This window comes from Pristis pectinata, chromosome 15 (genome assembly GCF_009764475.1).
Source record: "Pristis pectinata isolate sPriPec2 chromosome 15, sPriPec2.1.pri, whole genome shotgun sequence".
NCBI classification, from domain to species: domain Eukaryota; kingdom Metazoa; phylum Chordata; class Chondrichthyes; order Rhinopristiformes; family Pristidae; genus Pristis; species Pristis pectinata.
This window is the reverse complement of record NC_067419.1, coordinates 17,380,646-17,406,349: the sequence shown is the minus strand read 5'-3', so window position 1 is coordinate 17,406,349 and position 25,704 is coordinate 17,380,646. Positions and strand designations below refer to the sequence as shown.

Below are 25,704 nucleotides of genomic sequence, written 5' to 3'. Positions count from 1 at the left end.
GACTTTACAGTTTTAAAACCAATAGGGATGAGTTGGATGGCCAGGATATTGACAAAACTAATCCTCCATAGGGATGCAGTCCAAGAAGGCTAGGAAGGAATGGTTAGTCCTGCTCACATAGAGACATCAGAAAGTGCCTCCGAGTCCTTTGTTTGATATTAAGAGAAGCACAGAAAGAAACAGTAGGCTTTTTTAAGGGAAAGCCAAGCCTACAACAATGGCTGAAAAGTAGAAAGATTGAAGAGTGCTGAAAGGTTTGGGCAGGTATTTGAGAGAGCAGTATTCCTTATAGAGATGATAAATTAAGGCAGTCTTGGTCAAAGGGTATTTAGGAGGGGTAAAGAGGAAACAAGCAAAAAAGTGAGAGAAAAAGACTAATGGAAGAAATGGACTCATGTATGTGTAGAACAGACAAGAGAGAATGTAATAATTATACATGTAAAGGTCAATATAAATGGGGAGTGGGAGAATGCAGAATTAAAGTTGGAGGTCTTACGGTGAAATAATATTGAAGTAGACATGTAGGGGAAAAAAGTATTTTTTCCGAGAAAGTATGGCAGGTGCAAGAAATAAAGAAGCAATCTAAAGAGCGTAGAAGGACACAGCAGAAGTTTCTTCAAGACAATGACAATACTGTTTGCAGGATAGAAAATAACTCTTGCAGAAGTTGGAGGTCATCATAGTATCCAGAAGCAGGAGAAGTGTAATTCAGCATTATAGTGCTTTTAATGTGCTGTAGTTGAAACTTAAAAGTAGAACCAATAGACCATTCAACCTATGAGTCAGAACTGCTGTTATGCTGATTAGTTATACTACAAGTTTAAAGATTGGAGCAGTAGATAAAAGACACGGCTGCCGAACCTTAGGATACAGTCCAGTGGAGTCTGCTGCAGAAGAATAGTCTTGATGTCATGAGAGCCCCTAATGACATTACTATGACTTAAACTGAAATCTATATTATTCCTTTTCTTAAAAAAAACATGTAAGAGTTAAAATGAGTTAAAATGTTCTCTTTCACTATTATTTCAAAGTACGGTATCAAAGCTGGTTAGTCAATGGAAAAAAATTGTTTAAAAATAATTAGATAAAAACTAGAATACTAGTGATGTGATGGGTCCTTTGAAATGTTAATGAATGTTGAGTAATAGTGACACAGACAACAATCCCAGCATTGTCTTGTTTGAAAGTGCATTTGGCCTTGGGCTGGTGACTTGCATCAATCTGGCAAGAGCTGGTGGCTTTTTATGTGCTGCTCCAGATTCCAGCATCTGCAGTCTCCTGTATCTAGAATATTAAATTAATCCACTGGAAATATGGATATTTACCATTAATTGCATCTTTAACAATTGCTCTAAAATATTTTCCTTGTTGTGCTAGTGTTAACTTGTGCTGTGAATGGCAATGAATACAAAAATCAACAACTGCATTATTACTTGTAACACAAATGACTAGTAATTTGCATTCGCTCTACATGCAAAGGGTAAGGACGGTCTCATCCTACTATCCTAGACCGCCAAACAATTACTTTTTATGGCGTGATTTAGAATTTAAAAAAAAGCTGCACTTTGTTGCAACGTCCGGCAAGTTCATCTTGCATTCCGGGACACACCAGACAAAAGCAGTAATGGTTGGGAATGCTAGTTTTGCTTACTAAACTGCAGGAATTAACTGTTTACCTCTGAAAGGCCATCTACCTGAAACGTTGACATCGTTCCTTTCCCCATGGATGCTGCTCGACCTGCTGTGTGTTACCAGTATTGTCTGTCCTTATTGCTTTTGTCACCTTTCCCCTGAGCAAAACAAGCGCAATACTATATTCTAACGTTGGCTCTTTGTTTACTTCCTTCTCCCTAATGACCCATTCCTCAGGGCTGAAAGTCGTTGTGTGACGAGTTGGCCCTGGACGTCCAGTGGGCAGCTTCAAACACGGCCGCTCAACGTCGCCGTCCAATGGGCACGGACGTCTCTTGCGTAAAGGCGCTGGCGACGGAATTACGTGGTGAGGTAAGATGGCGGCGCCTGGCGGGTCGGTGCCAGGGTCAGTGGCTGAGATCAATGAGCTGGTCCGGAGGAGTCAGGAGGAGGATTTGGTCTCGGTTGTCATGGTACCCATCCAGAGTCTGGCCAGAGCATTCAGGGAGCAGCAGAATAGGTGCGTTAGTGAGAGACTGAGCTTCTATTGCAAGGAAAATTCACCCTGTGTTTAGCATTAAAGTAAAACGCGGGGTTCCGACTTCGAGAATTTTTTTTATTAATAAACTATTTCCCACAGAATTTGTCCAAGTAGGTTTATCCTTCAGACTGAAGTCATTTTCTGATTATGTTCAATTCCCCTGGCCTGCGTTACTCATTCAAAGAGGCAACGTCTTTCTTGAAAAGTGCTGGGAATATATGGATGGTGATCCCTGAAGAAAGTAGTTTCCTTTTAGGCTAAAGATTTAAATTGTTTGGTTACCCCTAATTCTCCACTTAGTGCTCTGCTTTTTGTTATCGTTCCCAGAGCTCCTTCTCAATTATAAGACTGAAAACTACTGAAAAAATTTTCAGACAACAGGACATAGGGTGCTGAGAGATATGATGCCTTTTCTGCACAGAATACAGTATATCATTAAGTTATGTTCCACAACAAGTGATATGTTTCTGCCAATGTCAATATTCATTCTTATGGCATTACTTTGTTCAAGCTTTTAAACATTCTTTTAGAGTTGTTATACCAGCTGCTTGCTAGAAATGCAGAAAATTATTGGTGTAATAAAATTGAAGGGAATTTGTAGGAAAACGTTTCAATACACTTTGGATGCCTATGATAAAATAAGACAATTTATATTTAGAGGGCATTTACAATGTTTATTCCTATAACAACTTTCATAAATACTTTAAATATATTTAAAGTTTAACAACAAATTTCACAACATATTTTGTGATAATAAGTCTGGTTCTGAAAAGCTTTATCACTGAAGCTGTGCACAAAACAACATTCGACACTAAGTGATGCACAGATTGTGGCAGATGATCAAAATGTTTGAGGTCGCAATGGGTAGGGTACATCTTCAAGGAGGAATGAGGAGTGAGGTGATCCTAGAACCTAATATCGAGGCAGCTGAATGAGTGACCTCTGATGATGGACCATAGAAAATGTGCAGAAGGCCAGAATTGGAGAAGCACAGGTATAAAAGACGCATGTGATCTATTGATCTGGACAGATTTGCAGAAAGAAGTTAAAAGTGAAGAATTAAAGGATTTGTAAACAGGGATCAGAATCTTAAAGCTAATATTTGTCACTGAGCCAAGGAATGGAATGAAATGAGTCAGGAAAGTCAAAGTTGAGCTTTGGATGAGCTCAACCTTAATAAAAAAAAAGGTTAGTTGTCAAAAGCCGGCCAGAAGTCCATTCAAATGTTTGAGATTAGAAGCAAAAGGTATGGAGGGCCAACAGCAAATAAACTGAGGCAGGCAGGAGACAGATGATGTTTTGGAGGTGGAAGTGTGCATTCTTTTTCATGTGTGAAACTCACCTTTTTTGGTTACATCTAATTGCAGAATCGTGAGTGGTCTGATTTTGTCTTGGAAGAATGTAGTTTGTGGTGGGGACCCAAGACAATAGCTCTGATAATCCCAGTACTGAATTGCAGGAAATTTCTGCTCATCCTGTACTAGGTATAATGGACAAGCAATGTGGCAAACATGGGTTTGAGAGAAGTGGATGTGAGGTAGAGTTGCATCTCATCAACATAAATGGGGCATGATAAGCTTGCATGTAACAACAGTTACATTGATATGTTTTATTCATTTGCAGGATGTGGGCATCACTGGCAAACTCAGCATTTGTTATTGTGCTGGATCTAGAGTCGGACACAAGCTGGAAAGGGCATGAATAACAGGCTTCCTTCTGTAAAATGATATTAGTAAACCTGGTGTTTTTACTTGATATTTTCATGGTCACCATAACTGATGCTGGCTTTTTAATCCATATCATGTATTAACGGAAGCTAAATTCACTAGCTGCTGTAATAGAATTTGAACATCATTGAATGAATTGGAATTGATTCTAATCAGAATCAGATTTATTATCACTGACATATGACGTGAAATTTATTGTTTTGTGGCAGCAGAACAGTGTAAAGACATAAAAATCTATAAATTACAAATATAAATAAATAGTGCAAGAAGAAAAAGGAATAATGGGGTAGTGTTCATGGATCATTTAGAAATTGGATGATGGAGGAGAAGAAGCTGTTCCTGAATCATTGAGTATGGGTTTTCAGGCTCCTGTACCTCCTCCCTGATGGCAGTAATGAGAAGAGGTCATGTCCTGGATGGTGAGGGTCCTTAATGATAGATGCCACCTTGAGGCACCGCCTCTTGAAGATGTCCTCAATGGTGGGATGGGTTGTGCCCGTGATGGAGCTGGCTGAGTCTATAACCCTCTGCAGCCTCTTGCGATCCTGTGCATTGGCTCCATACCAGGCTGTGATGCAACCAGTCAGAATGCTCTCCACTGTACATCTATAGAAATTTGAAAGAGTGTTTGGTAACATGCCAAATCTCCTCAAACTGAGGTAATAAGTAATTCAATTGAAGTACAGCCACTGGTGTGCCTTCTGCATGATTGCATCAATGTGTTGGGCCCAAGATAGATCCCCTGAGATGTTGATGCTCAGAAACTTGAAGCTGCTCACCCTTTCCACCACTGACCCCTCAATGAGGACTGGTGTGTGTTCTCCCGACTTTCCCTTCCTGAAGTCTGCAAACAGTTCCTTGTTCTTGCTGATGTTGAGTGTGAGGTTGTTGTTGCAATATCACTCAACCAACCGATCTATCTCACTCCTCCTCCTCGCCATCTGAGATTCTACTGACAACAGTGGTGTCATTGACAAATTTATAGATGGCTGAGCTGTGCTTAGCCACACGGTCATGAGTGCAGAGAGAGCAGAGCAGTGGGCTAAGCACGCATCCTTGAGGTGTGCCTATGTTGAAAGTCAGCGAGGAGATGTTATTACTGATCCGCAATGACTGTGGTCTCCCTGGATTACTTGCCAAGCAGCATGATACAATACCAATGCAATTATGATATTGAGAAACTTGAGTTTATATTGTGTAACTGAAAAATATTTGGACTTCCTTTAAATAATCCTGCATTCCTGTGGTTTTTATTGTATTAGAGACAGTCCTGTTTTATAAGAACAGGAATGAGTACCACTTCTAAGAAAATAAGTAGAAGCAGGAGATCATTTGGCCCTTTGAGTGTGCTAGCTATGGCTGATCTGATACCCCAATTGGAATTGGTTTATTATTGTCACTTGTACCAGGTACAGTGAAAAATTTGTCTTACATACCGTTCACACAGATCAATTCATTACACAGTGCATTGAGGTAGTACAAGGTAAAACAATATAGAATACAGAGTAAAGTGTCACAGCTACAGAGAAAGTGTAGTGCAGGCAGACAATAAGGTGCAAGGTCATAACGAGGTAGATTGTGAGGTCAAGAGCCCATGTTATTGTACTAGGGAACCGTTCAATACTCTTATAACAGCAGGATAGAAGCTGTCCTTGAGCCTGGTGGTACATGCTTTCAGGCTTTTCTAACTTCTGCCTGATGGGAGAGCAGAGAAGAGAGAATGTCTTGGGTGGGGTCTTTGATTACGCTGGTTGCTTTACCGAGGCATTTTCCTGCACTTTCTCCAAATCCTGTGATTCCCTTAACAACGGTAAATCTATTGCTCTCTGTTTATAATTTACCACTCTCTTCATGGAGGAATTTCTCCTCGTATCTCCTCATTTGAGCTCAAGATCCTTCAGCCAGGATCCAGATTGTTGAGCCCTGGAAGAATTTTGTAAGGTTGAAAAGGGATTCTCTTCACATTCATCTACATTCTAGAGAATACACAAATTACCCTTGGACTGGCACAGAATAGTCAAAGATTGTCAGCCTTTGTTAGGGGGAGATCCTGTCTGACCAATTTGACTAAATTTTTTGAAAAGGTAACAAAACATATGGATTATTGTCGTGTGGTTGTATTCTAAATGGACTCCAGGAAGGCTTTTAACAAAATCCCACATGAGAAACTAGTTCAAAAGGTTAGAGCCCATGGGATCCAAGCCGAGTTGGGAAATTGTGTCCAGAATTGGCTAGGAGGGAAAGAGTAAAGGTGGATGGTTTTTTTTGTGATTGGAAGCCTGTGACCATTTGTGTACCACAAGGATTGGTGCTGGGAGCCTTATTATTTGTTATGTACAGGTATGATTTAGATATGAATGTAGGAGATATTATTAAGTTTGTAGCTGACATGAAAATTGTGATGTTGATAGTGAGAAGGATAATCTTAGGCTTCAAGATGACATTGACCAGTTAGTAAAACACCAGAGCAATGGCAGGTGGAAATTAATCCTAATAATTGCAGGGTGATGCATTTTGGGAGGTCTAAGAAGATTAGGCCAAGCACCATGAATGGTAGGGCCCCAGGGAGTATTTAGGAACAGAGGAGTCTTGGTGTACATGTTTCTGGGTCCTTGACCAGCAGATAAGGTGCTGAAGAAGGCATATGACAATACTTGCTCTCATTAGTCAGTGCACAGAATACTAGAGCAGGGAGGTTATATTACAACTTTAAAAAAAAGATTGGTTAGGGCGGAGCTTGAATACTGTATACACTTCTTGTCACCACATTATATGAAGGATGTGTTTGCACTGGGGAGGGTGCAGAGGAGATTCACCAGCATGTTAGGATGGAATGTTTCACTTATGAGGAGAGATCGGATAGACCGGGCTTGTTTTACCTGGAGTGGAGAAGGCTCATGGGGAACCTCGTTGAGGTATACAGAATTATAAAGGGAACAGATCGTGTAGATAGTAGGAATCTTTTTCCCCAGAGCAGAGGTGTCTAGGTTTAGATTAAGGTGTAAGAGATTTAGAGGGAATCTGGAGAAGAACGTTTTGAGTCAGAGGGTGATTGGAATGTTGAACACACTGCCTGAGAGAGTGATTCTCACAACATTTAAGGTTCTAGGTGAGCACTTGAATCAATAAGAGATACAAGGCTACAGGCCAAGTGCTGGTAAATAGGATTAGAATAGATGGGTCTTTAATGGTCAGCACAGATCTGGTAGGCCAAAGGGCCTCTTTCTGTGTCCTATCATTTTACTGCAAAGCCACCACCTTTGGAACCAGAATACTGGAGCTTCATTACTCTCACTATATGGCATTTGTGTCCTTTTTAAGACCAAAATTGCATGCAATACTCCAGGTGTGACCTCACCAATGCCCTGTATAATTGCAATATGTCTTTACTCCTGTATTGAAATTGTAATAAAAGCCAATGTACCATTTGCCTTTCTAATTGCTTGCTGCACCTGCATGTTGATGTGTGTACTGGGACATCTTTGGACAGATCCCTTTGAACATCTACAAATCTCTCAATGGCTTTTAAAAAGTTTTGCTTTTCTCTTTTGTGCGCTAGTGTGGATAGCTTCACATTTTCCTCTATTATATTTCACCTGCCATGTTCTTGCCCTCTCACTCAGCTTGCCTTTATCCCCTTGATGCCTCTTTATATCCTCATCCCTATTCACAATGCCATCATGTTTTATGATGGCATTGTGAATAGGGATGAGGATATGTTTTATGTCATCAGCAAACTTGGGTATGTGACATTTTCTGCCCTTTGCCAAACCATTGATATTGAATGAGAATAGCCAGGTCCCAAGCAACTGTAGATCTCTGCTAGTCACAGCCTGCCAACTTGGGAAAGATTTGTTTAGTCCCGCTCTTTGCTTTCTGTCCAATAACCAATTCACAATCCATGTCAATATGTTACTCTGTACTGTGTGTGCTCTAATTTTGTTGACCAGCTTCCTCTGTAGCTCTTTATTGAAAGCCTTCTAAGAATCCAAAATGCCAAATCCACTTTGATTTCCGCATCAAAGAACTCCAGTAGATTAGTCAAGCATTATTTTTCTTTTCATGTATTCATGCTGACTTTGCTCATTCTTTACAAGGTGTGCTGTTTTTATGTCTTTTATTTGAAATTCCAGCACTTTCTCCAGCACTTTCTCCACCACTGATGTATGTCAGGTCAGTGCATCCCTCTTTTCTCTTGCCTTCCTTTCTTAAATAGTGGGTCACACTTGCTACCTTCCTATCCATGGGAATAATTTCAGAAGAATTTTAGCAGCTGGTAAGAGTATTCAATGTCTCTATTGCCACCTCCTTAAACTGAGATTTAGTGCACTTTGGTATGTTTTTTTTTAAAGTGACAAGGATATATGTTTTTTGGATTCCCGAATGTATGTTTAGGTGAATTGGTGGTCAGCCTGCATGTTAATATTATTTACCTGTTAAAAAGTAAATACACCATTATCCATCAATTTATATTCTAAAAAAACAATCCTTAGCTTTCCACTTCTTAGAAGTATCTCAGATCTTGCTTTTGATTCTACCCCTTCACTTCTTCCCCATCCTGTGCCCATATTTCTGTGAAAAATGCTGCAAGAAGTCTACTTCTCTTTGGGTCTTGTGTTTAGCCATAAGTATTATTTTGCTCTCTGCCACTCTTGATTCACGTTATTCTTCATCAATTGCCTTAAATTGTAGCTAATCAGAACTAAAGGAATAGGGAACACATGAATCCAAAGTGAGATAAGTAGCTTGAGAACAAATGGTGAGAATCTAACAAATATATTCCAATTAGTCCTGAAACTGTCAGTGAAATCTACAAATAAGAGAAAGGAAACTAAGCTGTCACATTGTCTTGTTCAAAAAAAGTCTGAGTCCTTTTAATATCCTTTTTCTCTGATGTGAAAGGAATTTCATGTTTCACAGCTTAATTTTTCCTATTTAATTATGTTCAGTACCTTTTTATAACATTTTTCTTTGAAATTTATGAAGTAGGATATCACCTGTGCTGCAGGTTTATCTCTTTGGCTGGATAGTTTCTTTAGAATATCTGAAGGGAGCTTCCAGAGGTAGTGCGTCCTCAGCATGTGGATTTTTCAGAATTTCACTAGTGTACATCAGTTGGTTTTTCTTGGTTGGAGAAGTGGTTCCCTCATTATGTGAGGATTTGAGTTCCTTTGCTTTTACAAAACAAACAAGTTTGAATTCTCAGAGTTTCATAGACCAGAGGGATTAAGAGCAGGAGTAGGCCTCTGGGTCCCTCAAGCCTGCTCCACCATTTAATAAGGTTACGACTGATTTGATTATAACCTCAACTCCACATTCTCATCTACCCTCAATAATCCTTCACTCCCTTGCTTCTTCACCTCTGTACCTCTGCTTTATGAATATTCAAAGATGTTGCTTCCATCGCCCTTTTGAGCATGAGAATTCCAAACAACTATGATCATGGAGAGACAAAAATCTTACTTCCTCTGTCTTATATGGGTGATCCCTAGTTCGAGATTCTCCCACAAGCGGAAACATCCTCTCCATATTGACTCTGTTGAAACCCATCAGGAATGTATATGTTTCAGTTATACTTTTTTACTCCTCTCTCTCCAGCAGATCCAAACCCAGCCTGTCCAACTGTTGCTAGTAAGACAATCCACCCTTTCCAGATATTAGTCTAGTATGCAGTTGATAGTTAGTGGTGCTGCTTTGGAGCTCCAGAGACCCAGGTTCAATACTGACCTTGGGTGCTATCTGAATGGAATTTGCTTGTTCTCCATATGATTGTGTGGATTTCTGCCATGTGCTCCGGTTTCCTCCCACATCCCAAAGACATGCTGGTAGGCTAATCAGCTACTGGAAATTACTACGTAAATATCAAAAGAATTAAAGGGATATTGATGAGCATGTGAGGTAGAATAAGTTGCCGGTCTCCAGGAAAATAAGGGGAAGGGAAATGGGACTGTAAGGATTGGTCTGCTGGGAGATGGCACAGACCCAATGGATGGAATGGCTTCTTTCATTATCATAATAAATAAATAAGCCTTTATTTCCAACAGGATTTACAATTATAATTATTTAAGTTTTACTTCAATTGCACTGCATCTTCAATTAATGGATTTAAGTAGCTTCTTGCCAAGTCTGCCCTTCAAATTCACAGTTATTAGAGAGTTTTTCTAATTACATCATATTCCTTACCAACCCTGTGCTTATCACCTGCCAAAACACACACAACAATGAGATAATGGACCAAAATGTTCTTACCTGTTGCCAGCAATTCAGAACAAAACCACTGGGAAGGCCCTCTTTGTGGGTCACTGTGCTCCTGCCATACTGCACCTGCCTGTTGCTGTTGTGTAGCTGCCCTGAATCTCTCACATATTCTGCCATTTCATGTTTGTAGGCAAAATTATATCCTTTAGGATTTTAAACACAAGCTGAAGTCAACATATGATGCATGAACCTGAATCTCTGCTGGTTTTATTTCATGAAGTTGTACAGCATAAATCGGCCCTTCAGCCCACGAATGCCATTTTGTTCTCTCCGCATTTCCGTCAACTCCTCCCAGATTCCACCACTCTCCTACACACGAGGGGTAATTTACAGCAGTCAATTAACTTACCAACCTGCATGTCTTGGAGACACAGAACAACATGCAAACTTTACACTGACAGCACCAGAGGTGAGGATTGAATCTGGCTCACTGAAGCTTTGTAAACTTATTTTTTGTCAGTGTATGTTGTAACCAGAATATCATTTGAATTTGCAAACTGCTGTACTTAGAAGTTGGGCATACAGTATATCAGAAATTTCGGGTGGAGATTACAGACTATGTGTAAGTTATTGTGAATTATTTCTGAAGGATGGTTCAGGTATGGAATGCACTTGATGTGAAGTAATGCCCTGTAAGTATATCAATGAGGGCTATCACTTTAGAAAATGAAGCATCCAGAAGTAGATCTACCTTTATGAGAAATTATTGGCTATAGTTGAGGGATTTTTGTGGGATACTGTGCAATATAGATTTTTAAACTTTGTCCTGACTGTGATTTGCTATCCACATGCTAAAGTACACATTTGCCCAAGTTTGCCCTTGTGTCTGTCTCTAAAGAAGAATGTGCTGGACTCGATGATGAGGCCTTGGGCATTATTGCCAGGTTGCTTAGGCAGGCCAGAATGTCCTGTCAGCAAAACTCTTGAGAAAACATACAATGGACAGCAGAGCCAAGATTTTAGCTTTCACTCAGAAGTGTTCATGAAGTATTAAAATTGAAACAAATTTAAAATATTAAAATATATTTAAAGTTTTTAAAAAGAGAATTAAGTCATTCTGAAAAGGTCCTTAAATAAATAAAAACTTTACACTTAAAAAAAAATTGCTTGTATTTGCAGTAAAACTTTATTCTTACTTTTCTCCTCACACTTGCATAACTGGAACAACTTCTTCAGTTTGTATAACACCTCCTAATTTGGGTGGGTATTTTATATTTTTGGGCTTGTGGATTCTGTGCCAGACTTTGTGAGCAGATTTCCCAGCAAGTTCACGGTCTAATATTAGACTGCCTGTGGCATTTTTACCAAAGAAATGTGCCTTTTATTAGCTTGGTACATAGTGTGTGGCAGCTGTAAGGAAAGTATTATGGATGCACAGCCAAAGAATTAAAGCACATTTCCATGGAGGGTCTGATGACTTTGTGTAAGATGCTGGTTTGATGTATCCAGAACACATTCCCTAATTTTATTTTTTCAGTTAAGCTCACATCCAGGCACGCAGGTATTGGAGGTAGAGCAAAAAAGGGCAACTCAACTGCCGGTTTCTGGGAGCTGAGCTCTGAAGATATTGACAAATGTTTACTATGACGAGAAATTGGGGGAATCTCGCTGAAGTCTGCAAGAATCAGAGGGAAATTTTGGATGTGTCCTGACTCCAAAAAAACTAGCTAAAACTTTGATTCCCTTCAAAAACTTTACCCTTTAAGGCCGCACACTGTGGCTGAATGGTCCCTTCTTTCATTTACATTCATGTTAACCCTGAGCTGAATTTAAGCACAATCTTTCCATTATCAAGATTGATTTCTTCCACTTCTGCAACTTTGCCTTGGTTTTTCATGTTCTGTGTACCAACTTGGAGCTTCACCACTGATCTTTATTCATTCCTTCAACACAGCTGGACTGTACTTCTTCTGCCTTGTCTTCTGATTTATTGATCCTTACAAGCTCTAGCTGAGTGTATCCTGTCATTTTTTTTTTGCCTTTCAACCTCATTCCTCTGTCTTAAAGTCCTCAATGTATCACATTTAAAATCAATGGTTTTCTATCATTTGAATTTTGGAGTCTCCTCCAGTACAATACCCTCTCATGAATGTCATGTTATTTTGACATCTGTTTTGTTCTGCTTCTTCTCTTCTCTGCTTCAGCATTAGTGATTGGGTTGACTGTGCCTGTGTACAATAATTTAGTGATCTGCAGCATATAGTGTGGGTCTGATTTTATTTTGCTTTTTTTTAAGGGAGGAAGCCACACAATCTGTGTTTGAAGTATTTGCACACATCCTGACAAGACAGTTGGCTGCAATAAAAGTCTTCACTGAGAATTCTGAAAGTGGCAAGAATGAACAATATGAAACTTGTTTGCAGCTTATTGCTGAATGTTTCCGATGTCTCAGAAATGCCTGCATACAATGTGTCAAGAACCAGTCTCATATAAGGTAATTAAACTTGAATAGAACAAGGCTGGTAGGCAACGCATTGGCACAACATGTAAAACAGTAAATATATTTTTCAACATTTGTGGTAAGTTGGAAGTTTGTGAACTAGGATCTGAGCTCATGATCTCACCTGTGCTGTCGTGGGGTATTGTGTGACTGACACTTGGTTTCTCACAAGGATGGATGGAAACTTGGAGAAAACATCCTACTCCAATTTTAGCTATATCTTTGTGGTTTGGTAGTCATATTGGTGTGGCCTGTGAGTAATTATTACTCTGCTCTCTGTAGAGCATGGTGCAGTGAAGCAAAGCAGTGGGAGTAAAATATAATTTTTGCAAAGAAATTCTTGATTGGGTTGAAAAGTAAAATAAAATCTCATCCTTGGTGCATAAGATTTTAAATCAAACTAATATTTAAAAGAAGTTTTGATATGGAAGGATCATGCACATACTTTACATTGTTTGTGCAATGATAATATCAATATGGCTTTGTCAGGTAGATGATTAGTTTGGTAGTTCGTCTCCATAATTCTCAGGGATGAAGGGTGTGAAAATTCTACTGCTTGAGAGAAAGAAATTCTCATCTGTGTTTAGATAGGTTGGTCTGATCCAGGTGTATTTTTTGCCTTTTACTTTATTGGTGTAAAAGTTTGGAGACTGACAGTTTCATAATGTGATGCTTTGTTCTCCAAGGATAAGAAAGAAGATATTCACATTAAGCCCTGCATTTTTGCCCATTAGCCTCAAAAGACATCTGTAATCTAATCCAGTTTTATAGTAGGGTGCCTCAAGCACTAGCGGTATGCTTTAATATGTGAATGCAGCAAGAAAAAGAACAGCATCCACACCATGCTTGGGCAGAATCAAATCTATACACTGACATGTTTGCTGCAAAACAGCCCAGTTGTATTCATATACTATTGCCTGATTAGAGAGTTAATACTGCTGGTATTGAGTTAACATTCTGCGCAACAGAGGTTTGCCCTAAAATTAAGTATTCTGCCTAAATAATGCATACCTACATCATAGAACAGGAAAAGTCTTAAGAATTACCACCTTGCAACCTTGATTAGTTCTTGCTACAATTGTAATTTAGACCATTCTTAACACGTTGTAAATTCCTGAGTTTCTGTTTCCAGTCAAAGCGAGTACTTTCAGAAACAGATATCATATAATTTTATATGTAATGTTTTTTGACAGTGATGTGGAGATGCAGTTGATAATAATAATTGGAAAACAGCTTGGGGCTCAGTATTTGTTTCAAGTCTCACTGGATGAGGAAGAAGGTTCAGGGGAACTTTTTTATATGGGGAAAGGTATTACAACTGGAGAAGGGATTGGAAAAGAGCTCTCTGCTGACTTATTAGTTTTAGTAGGCAAGTTGGAGCTCTTTTCCCATCTGCCTTTTATGGCTGTAGACTTTTATGTATGATAGGAAAAAAAAGTGGGAAAATCACAGGGAGAATGAAGTGTAAATGCCAAGAGTGGTAGTGAAAAGGACAGAAGAATGAAATGGACTTTGTGTTATCGGTGTAGTGATTTTTGTTACTAAATTTGATAAATTTTGGAGAGAAAATAAGTGTCAAATGACTAGTGACAGATCTGATGCACTTCAATGCAGATATAATATTTAGAGACTGAAATCATCCAGTTGGATACAAAAATCATTCACAAATAGCTTAGCAATGTTAATAAAATTGATTTTGTGTGCATACCAAGTCAATAAAATTGCATCTACATGACCTTTATAGCATTGATGTAAGCAGCACTTGCCAGATGAGAGTGTGCTATATTTATAGTTAAGGAAATCACATGGGGAAAAAAAAGTGCATTTTATAGGATTATTGTATGTTTTAGTTTAATGCCATTTTGATGCATTTTGAAAGCCTAAATAGTACCATTCAGCTACTTTTCAGAATTCCTTTGACTTCTTTCCTTTTTTCATTGGTAACATTGACTAGATCCACTGACAAACTTGTTAATCTACAATAGAGAGGAAAGTGCAGTTATAAAAAGAAAAAAATTGCAGTCTTGTTTCATACTAGAAATTAGTGTTACCAAGCAGAACATTTTTATTCCCACGTTTCTGACCTTACCCCATATGGAGATAGTGATTAGTTCCAGCTTTATGTAATTCACTGTATTCAGTGCATTTGGTGGATTGGGTGGGTCATGTTGGTAGTCTAGTATTTTTATTGCCTATGCCAAATCACTTTGCCTGTGATTCAGAATAAAGTAAAGCAGATCACAAAAGACTAGTTATTCAGTCTGAGAGTGACAGGAAATAATCTAAAATAGTTCATTTTGAGTGACAGTAAAAATAATTCCCAGATATATATTTTTCATTTATTGGTTATGAACATATTCATTTGTTGTGGATGAGCATATATTGTGTGGCACTACACTTAGTAATTGATGCATGATTGTTGGAATATAAACTGGAGTGTCTTCCTATGAAATATTATTTTGTGGTCTTTGAAGAGGATTAGCAAACCCATTTCTTGATGCTACCATTCTGTTAAAGTGCTACTGAATGATGGGTAACATTTGGATTTAGTTGTGACATTCATGTTGTTCTTGGAATGCTAATCAGGATGTACATCTTAATGAGCTGCTGCTTTTCAAATTCTTTGAGTTTGTAATTGCCAACAAAATTAGAGGCTTGGATTTTACTATTGTTACAGAAGAAGTTTCAGCATTCGTTGTCATTACATTGTAAAACTGACAGAAACTTATGAAATGTGCAATTAAATATTAGAAATCTCAAAATTTCTATCATTGATTTGCAGCTTCTTGGCTGGTGTGCTGTAGCAATTTTCTTTGCTACAATGAAAGAACCTAAAATTACAAGTTAATTGTGTGCTTTTTAAAAATGGATTACACCTTATTGAATGAACTAAGTATTTTAATAGTGTATTTAGACACAATTACCTCTTAACAAGCCCTATCTCTAAACACAAATCTTCACATTGTTATCCCTGTATCAAAATTCTGTGACTTTTTCAGATTTAAAAAAAAATTATATTTATTAATTTGTTTATTGCATTTCAGCTTCTTATTTAATCTTATGCATGCCCCCGTCTTGATTTATAACACCTGTAAATGTTTTTAAAAATTGTCAAAAAATTGTTTTTTATAATGTTCTGGTTGTCATCTTCAAGAATTCTTCAGTGTTATTGGCTGCTAGATGGCATCATTGTCAGGTGCTTGAGGCCAGGTGGAATATCTCAATCACTTCATTAGAACCGACTGAAAACTCACTTTGGGATGTGTGATGTGGGTTAGATGCACAGCTGAAGGTGGTGCTAAATAGGCTTTTGAAGTCCCTTCATTGATGGCCAACTAACCATGGTCTGTATCTTTAATTTACTTAAAAGTTACATTGAAAGTAAAAACAAGTTTTTGTTTAAAATATTTAAAATGGCTTTGTCTCTACTGTCGGTTGGGTGGCAAGATTTATCAGGTATCAGAATGGATTCTGATCATTTTATTATCCATGTTCTGGATTTTATTTAATTTTGAGTTCACTTTCAGAATTTCTTATTGTTGCGTGTAAAATTTTGATTTAATTGAGAGTTTGATTTCTCTCAATCACCCCAACCACTATCTTGGTGAACCAAAAAGTGTGGATTGTGATGCAGTGGTTAATTGTAAATTATTTATTTCTAGTTTTTTTATTTTTAGACTTTTTTTTACACCTCTACACCACTGGTTGCCTCTGATCTATCTTGACATCTTGCCTGAATCTTCTTGAACATTCTTAGATAGACTTACCATCTTAGCACTACCAAGCTTCAGCGAATGCAAAACGGCTGCTGTCCATGTCTTCACCAACTCATTTCTACCTCCGGAAATTTCAGTGACTTACCAAGGCCCAATCTTCAAATTGTTTCAAGCCTTGTCCAAAGATCCATCAGGCATGTGTAAACCTACTGCATGCATAGCTGGAAAAAGCACACTGCTCAATGAAGATGTATAGGTGTATTCAGTGACTCCTGTATTACATTATTCTTAAAATGGTCCAGAAATAATCTCTCAGATCATGTGTTTCACAAATTTTGACTGTTTCTTTTCTGCAAGAGCTCTACATGAACGCATTTTAAAGGTCAGAGCTATTTCGCAAATGTATGTTAACTTCTTTGCTGACTTGATGCACTATTTCAATGTACTTACATTCTGCCTGTGTTCGGACAATTGAAAAATATTTAAAACCACACATGAGAGGCTTAGAACAGTTTATTAACATTTGTTCAAGAGGTGTAACATTTATATTGAACTATTGGAATAGTACATAGATTCATTTTATTAGTGGTTGATGTTGACATCATGTGCTTGTATCACATTGTTCAAATGAAATGCTAGAGATGGATATGAAAGGGTGATAAATTCACTATTTTCAAGTTGATATAAGGAGGTAATTGTAGAAAAAATCTCACTGATTTGAGGTTTTCTCACCAATAATTTTAAAGCATTTATAATAGATTAAAATCAGAACTACATCCTTGCAGTTCTGTAGCAGAGCTAGGTTGTTGGGAGATATTGAGAACTGTTGCAAAAATGGGTTTAGATCTGCAATAACAATGGTGTGAATGTGGTTGATGGAGAATGTTGTTTCTTTTGTTCCTTAACATCAGATTTGTACCACATAACTTTAGTGTTACAAAGAAGATAAAATGCTTTTTCAGCTATGCGAGCTGTGTAAATTTATCTCTGTATTTCCATGTTTAATTTTTAATACTACACAGAATCTTAAAGTAAAATTCCACTTTGAATTAAACTGTCAATTTGTTTAGAATTTATCAAAAGTAACAAATGAATTCACATCTGAGCAAATTTGTACTCGTGCAAACCAAGCAGTTTTCACTCCAAATTTTCTATTCAGTGAAGATTTCATTTTGTTAAAAGAAAATTGTTCAGATTGGTGTTGACTCCTTATTGAATTCATCAGGATGAAGGCAATTAATGGTGCTTAGAAGGAATGGATTGATTTCTTCAGCTATTTTAGTTGTTACATTCTTGGACCACTATTAGTGTGGAGCTGGGAAGAAACCGGTTCCTCATGAAGACTAATCATTGAAATAAAACTAATTTTAAATCTGATTAATTGTAAACCAAATACAAAATTAAGAAGTGCCATTAAATCCAGAAATAGTCATTGTCAGACCCTAAGTCATTTTCTCTGCTAATGAAGAGGAATTTCTCCTTTATTCCATTCATATATGACATCAACAGAGGAGGCACAAAGAATGCAACTAATTGTGTCACTTGTTTTAGCCTTGCAGCATTTCGGTGTATATGTTTGCACTGCTCAGAAACCACTGACTGTGTATACAGATCATAACCCATTGGTGTTCCTGAGCCGAGTGAAAAATACAAACCAGCAACAAAAGAAACACTCAGAGTCATGTGATAAGTGTTGAAAACTACTTTATTAGTAACTACATATGATAATAAGAAAAATAAAAGTAAAAATGTTAAATCTTAAACATTAACCTCAAAAACTAAACTCATAGAGAGTGTGTGTGTGTGTGGCAAATTTCCCAAACTCCACGTCCAGGAATGGTTCTTAAAGTTCAGTTCAGCAAGCCGTAGGGTGAAATGTGAGCAAAGGCTTCTTCAAAGCCACTGTTGACTGAAGACAAAACGTAGATGTAGAGAGAAAATAGAGAGTAATTACGAAATCCAAATGTTCCACTCTGGAACCCAAATGACACCTCAGTGTCTGCTCAAACCGTGGCCGTCCACACAAATACCTGTTTCCTTCTACTGGTCAACAACAGAGTGAACTCCACTGCTTTGTTCTGAAGCATCTGCCACCCCGAAAGGCATCCGAGATGTGGCCGTCCACGCAAATACCTGTTTCCTTCTACAGGTTAACGACAAAGTGGACTCCACTGGATTACTCCAAAAATCTATACATGGATTGTAGTGACAGACACAGTTACTGTTTCTCGTCCATTGATAGAGACAACCAGGCTGCTGTCTCTGTCTCTGTCTCCTTCAGACTGACTGCTTCAAAAACGTCATTACGTCCTTTACCTTCTGTTGACATAAGCACGCCACACACACACACACACCACTATGCTCTATCTTAAAGGGACATTCACCAATAGTAACCTAGTCTGTAACAATTGTCATCCACTGTTTCCTGTTAACAAATAAAGCTATCATCACAAAATACGTTATCTGTAATATTAATGTGATTCAATGGATGCACATGAATCTTTTTTAAAAAGACATTGCATTTGAAGATATAGCATCAGGTCATGGCAACCTTTAAAACTTCATTATAAATCAAGGTAAAGTTTTGAATAAAATAATTAAATTTTTGAGATTTGTGCTTTTCTTTAAGAAAAGGGAATATTATCTATGTCAGGACTGGGAATGTTTATCGAGGTTCTTAATAATGTCCACAAACATTACAATGCCAGCAGTCAAGTATGAACCATTGAACTAAACACTGGACATAAACCTCCCTGGGCAGAGCATCAGTAAGAAGTGCAAACTTGGTAGAAGATAAGGAACAGAAAAAAAATTCTCTGGTAAAAGCAGGTTTAAGGAAGGAAAATTTATAATATATAAATTTATGTAACTTAAAATTGTAAGTTGGCTGAGGAAAAGAAAGATGTGATTAAAAGAGACAAAGAGAAAAGGAAAAAAAAGTATTGCATGTATTTTAAATTTAAAAAAAACCTTCTATAACAATTTACTATGGATAAGATGTACGTACATCTGGAAAGACAGGTTAATTATGTCTTATGAATTTGAGATTTTTGATGTGACCAAGAAAGTCGATGAGGGCAGGGACGTAAATGTGGTTTATATGTTCTTCAGTAAAGCCTTGGATAAGGTTCCACATGGTAGGTTGCTCTGGAAAGTTAGATCGCATGGAATCCAGGGAAAGCTAGCTAATTAGATGCACAATTGGCTTGATGGTAGAAAGCGGATGGTGACAGTAGGAGGTTGTTTCTCGACTGGAGACCTGTGACTAATGGTATGCCCTGGGCCGGTGCTGGACCCATTGTTGTTTGTCATCTATATAAATGATTTGGATAAGAATGCACAAGGCATGGTTAGTAAGTTTGCAGATGACACTAAAATAAGTGGTAGAGTGGGCAATGAAGAAGGTTATTAAAAATTACAGAGGGATCTTAATCAGCTGAGTATGTGGGCTGAGGAACGGCAAATGGAATTTAATTTGGATAATTGCGAGGTGTTGCATTTTGCAAAGTCAAATCCAGGTAGGACTTTCACAGTGAATGGCAGGGCCTGGGGAATGTTGTAGAACAGAGGGACCTTGGAGTACAAGTACATGGTCCACTGAGAGTGGAGTCATAGGTAGGAAAGGTGGTGAAGCTTTTGGCACACTGGCCTTCATTAGTTAGGGCAATGAGTATAAAAGTTGGGAGGTCATAGTGCAGTTGTACGGACACTGGTGAGGCCGCACTTGGAGCATTGTGTTCAGTTTTGGTCACCCTGCTATAAGAAAGATGTTACTAAACTAGAAAGAGTGCAGAAAAGATTTACAAGGATATTGTCAGGACTTGAAGGACTAAGATGTCGGGAGGGGTTGGACAGGCTAGGACCTTATTCCTTGGAGTGTAGGAGACTGAGAGATGATCTTGTAGAGGTGCATAAAATCATGAGGGCGTGGATAGGATGAAGGCACTGTCTTTTTCCCAGGGTTGAAGTAAAGGGCATAGGTTTGAGGTGAGAGAGGAAAGATTTAATAGGAACTTGAGGGCAACTTTTTTTTACACAAGGGGTGGTATCTCTGTGGAATGAGCTGCCAGAGGAAGTGGTTGAGGCAGGTACAATAACAACTTTTGAAAGACAGTTGAACAGGTACATGGATTGGAAAAGTTCAGAAGGCTATGGGCCAAATGCTGGCAAATGGGACGAGCATTGATAAGGCATCTTGGTTGGTGTGGACCAGTTGAGCTCACTGTACAACTCTATGACTCTGTGCAGGAATATAGTTCTAACTATTCCTGTTATGGGATGGAAAGGTTCAGTGGCATCATGAAAATGATTCTTGGGTTGTTGGATTCAATATTTGTGATGAGTTTAACTTCTTCTAATTGCAATTTCTTGATACTCATTAGTGTTCACTGTCAGTGCCCCTATTTTCACAAAGCAAATGATAGAATGGTATATCCATTTATGGTGATTCACATATCATGGGTACCTCTGCCTTGTGGCACATTTCTGGGTTATTTACTTACTAACATTACCCACCAACCAATCGATCAGATCTAAGATCTGCAGTCCTGTCACATCCAGTTGTGAATGGTGCTGGACAATTAAATAACTCCCTGGAGGAGCAGGCTCCACAAATAATCCATTCTTAATGATGGGATAGACCAGCATATCAGTGCAAATCCTGAAGCTGTTGTCAGAAGTGCTGTGTAGCTGATCCACTTCTGCCTCCTCCAGTGGTTCCCCAGCATGATGGATATCAGTCTTCGGCCAGTTCGATTCACTCCATGTGACATCAAAAAATGGCTAAAAGCATTGGATACAGCAAAGCCCTGACAACATTTTGGCAATAGTACTGAAGACTTGTGCTCCAGAAGCTGCCACTCCCTTGGCCAGACTGGTTCAGTGCAGTACAACATGCCATCTAACAGGAGAATGAGAAATCAAGGTGAAGAAGGAAACTCGGTGAAATTCCTCAGTGGCCATTGAGGAATTTCTAAGGGGACCATTATGGGCCTCCCCACAAGCTTGCCATTCAAACCTGGCCATAATCCTGGTAATTATAGACCAGTCAGTCTCACGTCAGTGGTAGGGAAGTTATTGGAGAGGATCTTAGGGATAGGATTTATGAGCATTTGGAAAACCATAGCCTAATAGAGACAGTCAGAATGGCTTTATTTGGAGCAAGTCATGTCTTACTAACCTCATTGAGTTTTTCGAGGAGGTGATGAAAGTGATCGATGAAGGTAGAACTGTGGATTTGTCTATATGGATTTTAGTAAGGCTTTTGACATGGTAGGTTCATGCAGAAGATCAAGATGCATGGGATCCACTGTGACTTGGCTGTTTGAATTAAGCATTGGCTTGCCCATAGACGAGAGGGTAGTGGTTGATGGGACTTGTTCTGGCTGGAGTTCCTTGACAAATGGTGTTCTGCAGGGATCTGTTCTGGGACCTCTGCTGTTTGTGATGTATATAAATGATTTGGATGGAAACATGAATGGATGGGTTAGTAAGTTCACAGACAATACAAAGATTGATGGTGTTGTGGATAGTTGAGAAGATTGCCAAAGGATACAGTGGGATACAGATCAGTTGCAGATCTGGGCGGAGATATGGCAGATGGAGTTTAATCTGGACAAGTGTGAGATGTTGCACTTTGGGAGGTCAAATGTAAAGAGAAAGGACACAGTTAATGGCAGGACCCTTAACATTGTTGACTTACAGAGGGATCTTGGGGTTCAAGTCCATAGCTACCTGAAAGTGGCTGCACTGGTTGATAGGGTGGTAAAGAAGGCACATAGCATGCTTGCCTTTATAAGTCAAGGCATTGAGTTCAAGAGTCAGGAAGTTATGTTGCAGCTTTATAAAACTCTGGTTTGGCTGCATCTGGAGTATTGCACTAAATTCTGATCTCCCCATTATTGGAAGGATGTGGAGGCTTTGGAGGGGTGCAGAAGAGGTTTATCAGGATGTTGCCTGAATCAGAGAGCATTTGATATAAGGAGAGGTTAGACAAACTTGGGTTGTTTTCTCTGGAATGGCATAGGCTGAGAGGAGATCTGATAGAAGTTTATAGGATTATGAGAGGCACAGATAGAGTATATGGCCAGTATCTTTCTCCGAGCGTTGAAGTGTCTAATACTAGAGGTCATGCATTTAAGGTGGGGGGGGGGGGGTAAGTTCAAAGGAGATGTGCTGGGTCCTTTTTTTTTACAGTGGTGGGTGCTTGGATTGCACTTGCCGGGGGTGGGCGTGGAGGCAAATACGATAGAGGTGTTTGAGAGGCTCTTAGCTAGGCATGTGAATGATGAATGTGCAAAGAATGGGCTGATATGAACATTGTGTAGACAGAGGGATTAGAGAAACAAAGGACTGCAGATGCTGGAATCTAGATGAAAAACACGATGATGCTGGAGGAACTCAGCAGGCCAGGCAGCATCTGTGGAGAAAAGCAGGCAGTCAACATTTCGGGTCAGGACTGAAGATAAATGGGGAAGCCCAATATATAGGAGGGAAAAGCAGAGCAGTGATAGGTGGACAGAAGAGGGGAGGTGGGGTGGGCACAAGGTGGTGATAAGTAGATGCAGGTAAGAGATAATGATAGGCAGGTGCGAGGGAGGAGAGGAGAGCAGATCCACCGGGAGATGGGTCAAAAGTAAGGAGAGAAAGGGGGGAAAAATGTGGGTGTAAAAAAAAGAGGCTAGGAAAGGGAAGAAGAGGAGAAGCATGGTGGGGTGGGTTATGGGGATTACTTAAAGTGGGAGAATTCAATGTTCATGCCATTAGGCTGCAAGGTTCCAAGATGGAAAATGAGGTGCTGTTCCTCCAGTTTGCACTTGGAATTCTCCTGGCAGTGGAGGAGGCCGAGGACTGACATCAGTGATAGTGTGGGAGGGGGAGTTGAAGTCACTTGCAACAGGGAGATGCGATTGCAGTTACAGACAGAGTGCAGGTGTTCTGTGAAAAGCTCACCTAGTCTGTGTTTGGTCTCTCCATTGTAGAGGAGGCCAGACTCGGAGCACCAAATGCAGTAGATGATATTAAGGGAGGTGCAGGTGAATCTCTATCTCTCCTGAAAGGACTGTTTGGGTCCCTGGATGGAGGTGGTGTAGGGGCAGGTGTTGCATCTATGGCAGGGGCAGTGGAAAGTTCCTGGGGTTGGGGGAGAAGAGTGAACTAGGGAGTCGTGGAGAGTGCAGTCCCTGCGAAAGGTAGGAAGGGGAAGATATGCTTGGTGGTAGGCTCCCGTTGGAGGTGGTGGAGAATGATGTGTTGGATACATAGGCTGCTGGGATGAAATGTGAGGACAAGGGGGACCATATCCCTGTTGGGTCTGGGAGGGGTGGGATGAGAGTGGAGGTGCGGGAAATGGCAGAGAAGTGAGTGCAAGCTCTCTCGACCACAGTCGGGGGGAAGCCCCGGTTAGAAAAGAAGTTGGACATCTCAGATGTCCTGGAGTGGAAAGCCTCATCATGGGAGCTGATGTGGCAGAGGCGGAGAATTTGAGAAAAAGGGATAGCATCCTTGCAAGAGACAGGGAGGGAGGAGCTATAATCAAGGCGGCTGTGGGTGTCAGTGGATTTGTAAAAGATGTCAGTGGATAAGAAATCTCCTGAGATGGAGATGGAAAGATCGAGGAAGGAGACAGGTATCAGAGATAGTCCAAGTGAATTGCAGAGCAGGGTGAAAATTAGTGGCGAAATTTATGAAACTGTCGAGTTCCGCATGGGTACAAGGGCTGGCACTAATGCAGTGATCGTTATAGTGGAGAAAGAGTTGAGGAATGGGGCCGGGGTAGGCTTGGAACAGAGACTGTTCAACGTAGCCAACAAAGAGGGAAGCATAGCTGGGGCCCATAGCTATGCCCTTGGTATGTACAAAGGGAGAAGAATCGAAAGTAAAGTTGTTAAGGGTGAGGACAAGTTCAGCCAGGCGGAGGAGAGTGTTAGTGGAAGGGCACTGGTTCTGTTTCTGGTCAAGAAAGAAGCAGAGGGCAGTGAGGCTGTCATGATGGGGAATGGAGGTATATCGGGACTGAATGTCCATGGTGAAGATGAGGTTGTGTCTGCCGGAGAACTTAAAGCTATGGAAGAGTTGGAGAGCATGTGATGTGTCATGGACATAAGTGGGAAGGGGTTGGACCAGGGGACAGGATAGTGTCCAGGTACGAGGTTTTGAGCTCCGTGGGGCAAGAGTATGCAGAGACAATAGGTCTGCCGGGACAGTCCTCCTTGTGGATTTTGAGGAGGAGATAGAAATGGGCAGTCCTAGGTTGGGGGACTATTATGCTGGAAGCTGTGGTTGGGGGTGGGGGGGGGGAGGAATCTCCCGAGGTGGTGAGGTCAGTGACGGTGCAGGAGATAATGTCCTGGTGGGGTTATGCTTCAGGCGTAGGTCCGAGAGTTGGCGTCTGGCCTCAGCAAGGTAGAGGTCAGTATGCCAGGCTACCACAGCACCACCTTTGTTGGCCGGTTTGATGACAATATCAGGGTTAGTGTGGAGGGAGTGGAGGGCAGAGCATTCAGAAGGGGTAAGGTTGGAGTAGGTGAGGGGAGTAGAAAAGTCAAGACGGCCGATGTCGCACAGAAGAGATTCGTTTAGTTAGGTGTTTAATTACTAGTTAAATAAGGTCAGCACGATCCCAAAAGGCCTGTTCCTGTGCTGTACTGTTCTATGTTCTTTGTTCAAATGCATTAGCATTAAATGTGGTTAATATCCTAATTGTTACCCATTGTATCTACATTTTTCAGAGTTAGTAAAGTATATTATGTTGATTTTCTGTTTGCTTTGTTGAACTAGTGATCTGTCAGAGCAGAAACTGGACTGTGGTAACCTTCAAAAAGGAAACTCTGGTTCCTGAATTATTTGTGCGCAATGACATACAGTATTTGCTAGTTATTTGTTGCACAAATACAACAAATGTTTACTGATTTAATGATTAAAATCGGTTTGTTTCAAATGCCTGCAACTGATTTTACTTGCTTATTTCATTCATTATGTCTTCTGACTCAAATTCAGGAAAATAAAAATAACATTTAAAATTAAGTCATGGTCATTTTTTTTGTGGGTGCCTATTGCTGACACCAGTGGTGTTTTTTTCCCCACTGTTCCACCCATTTTATTTTTGAAGTGGTGGAGGCAAAAAACTGGTTGTGTGTGTAGAAGGAACTGGCCAGACCAGGAGGAGAGAAAAAGGGACGGTGGGGGGGGGGGGGGGGGGGGGGGAGGTTGGGGGAACAGATTACCTGAAGTTGGAGAATTCAATGGCCATGCCATTGGATTGAAGACTACCCTGGCAGAATATGAGGTACCCTTCCTCCGAGTTTGCGTTTAGCCTCACCCTGGCAGTGGAGGAGGCTGAGGCCAGGTGTATCAGTATGGGAATGGGGAGGGAAATTAAAATGGCTGGCA

The 25,704-nt window shown here is 39.9% G+C and overlaps 1 protein-coding gene across 3 annotated transcripts in view; it reads left to right on the top strand.

The window, feature by feature from the left end:
• The first annotated feature begins 2,004 nt into the window (after positions 1-2,004).
• The window catches only part of atxn10 (ataxin 10), a 166,217-nt gene continuing 142,517 nt past the window's right edge, over positions 2,005-25,704 (top strand). For 2 of the 3 annotated variants that reach the window (XM_052030007.1, XM_052030010.1), the window contains exons 1-2: positions 2,008-2,152; positions 12,395-12,592. In XM_052030007.1, the coding sequence (XP_051885967.1) occupies positions 2,010-2,152; positions 12,395-12,592 (341 nt within the window). In that variant the 5' untranslated portion in view covers positions 2,008-2,009. Of the gene's footprint in view, positions 2,153-12,394; positions 12,593-25,704 lie in introns of all 3 variants that reach the window. The other variant, XM_052030009.1, reaches the window with a different exon arrangement.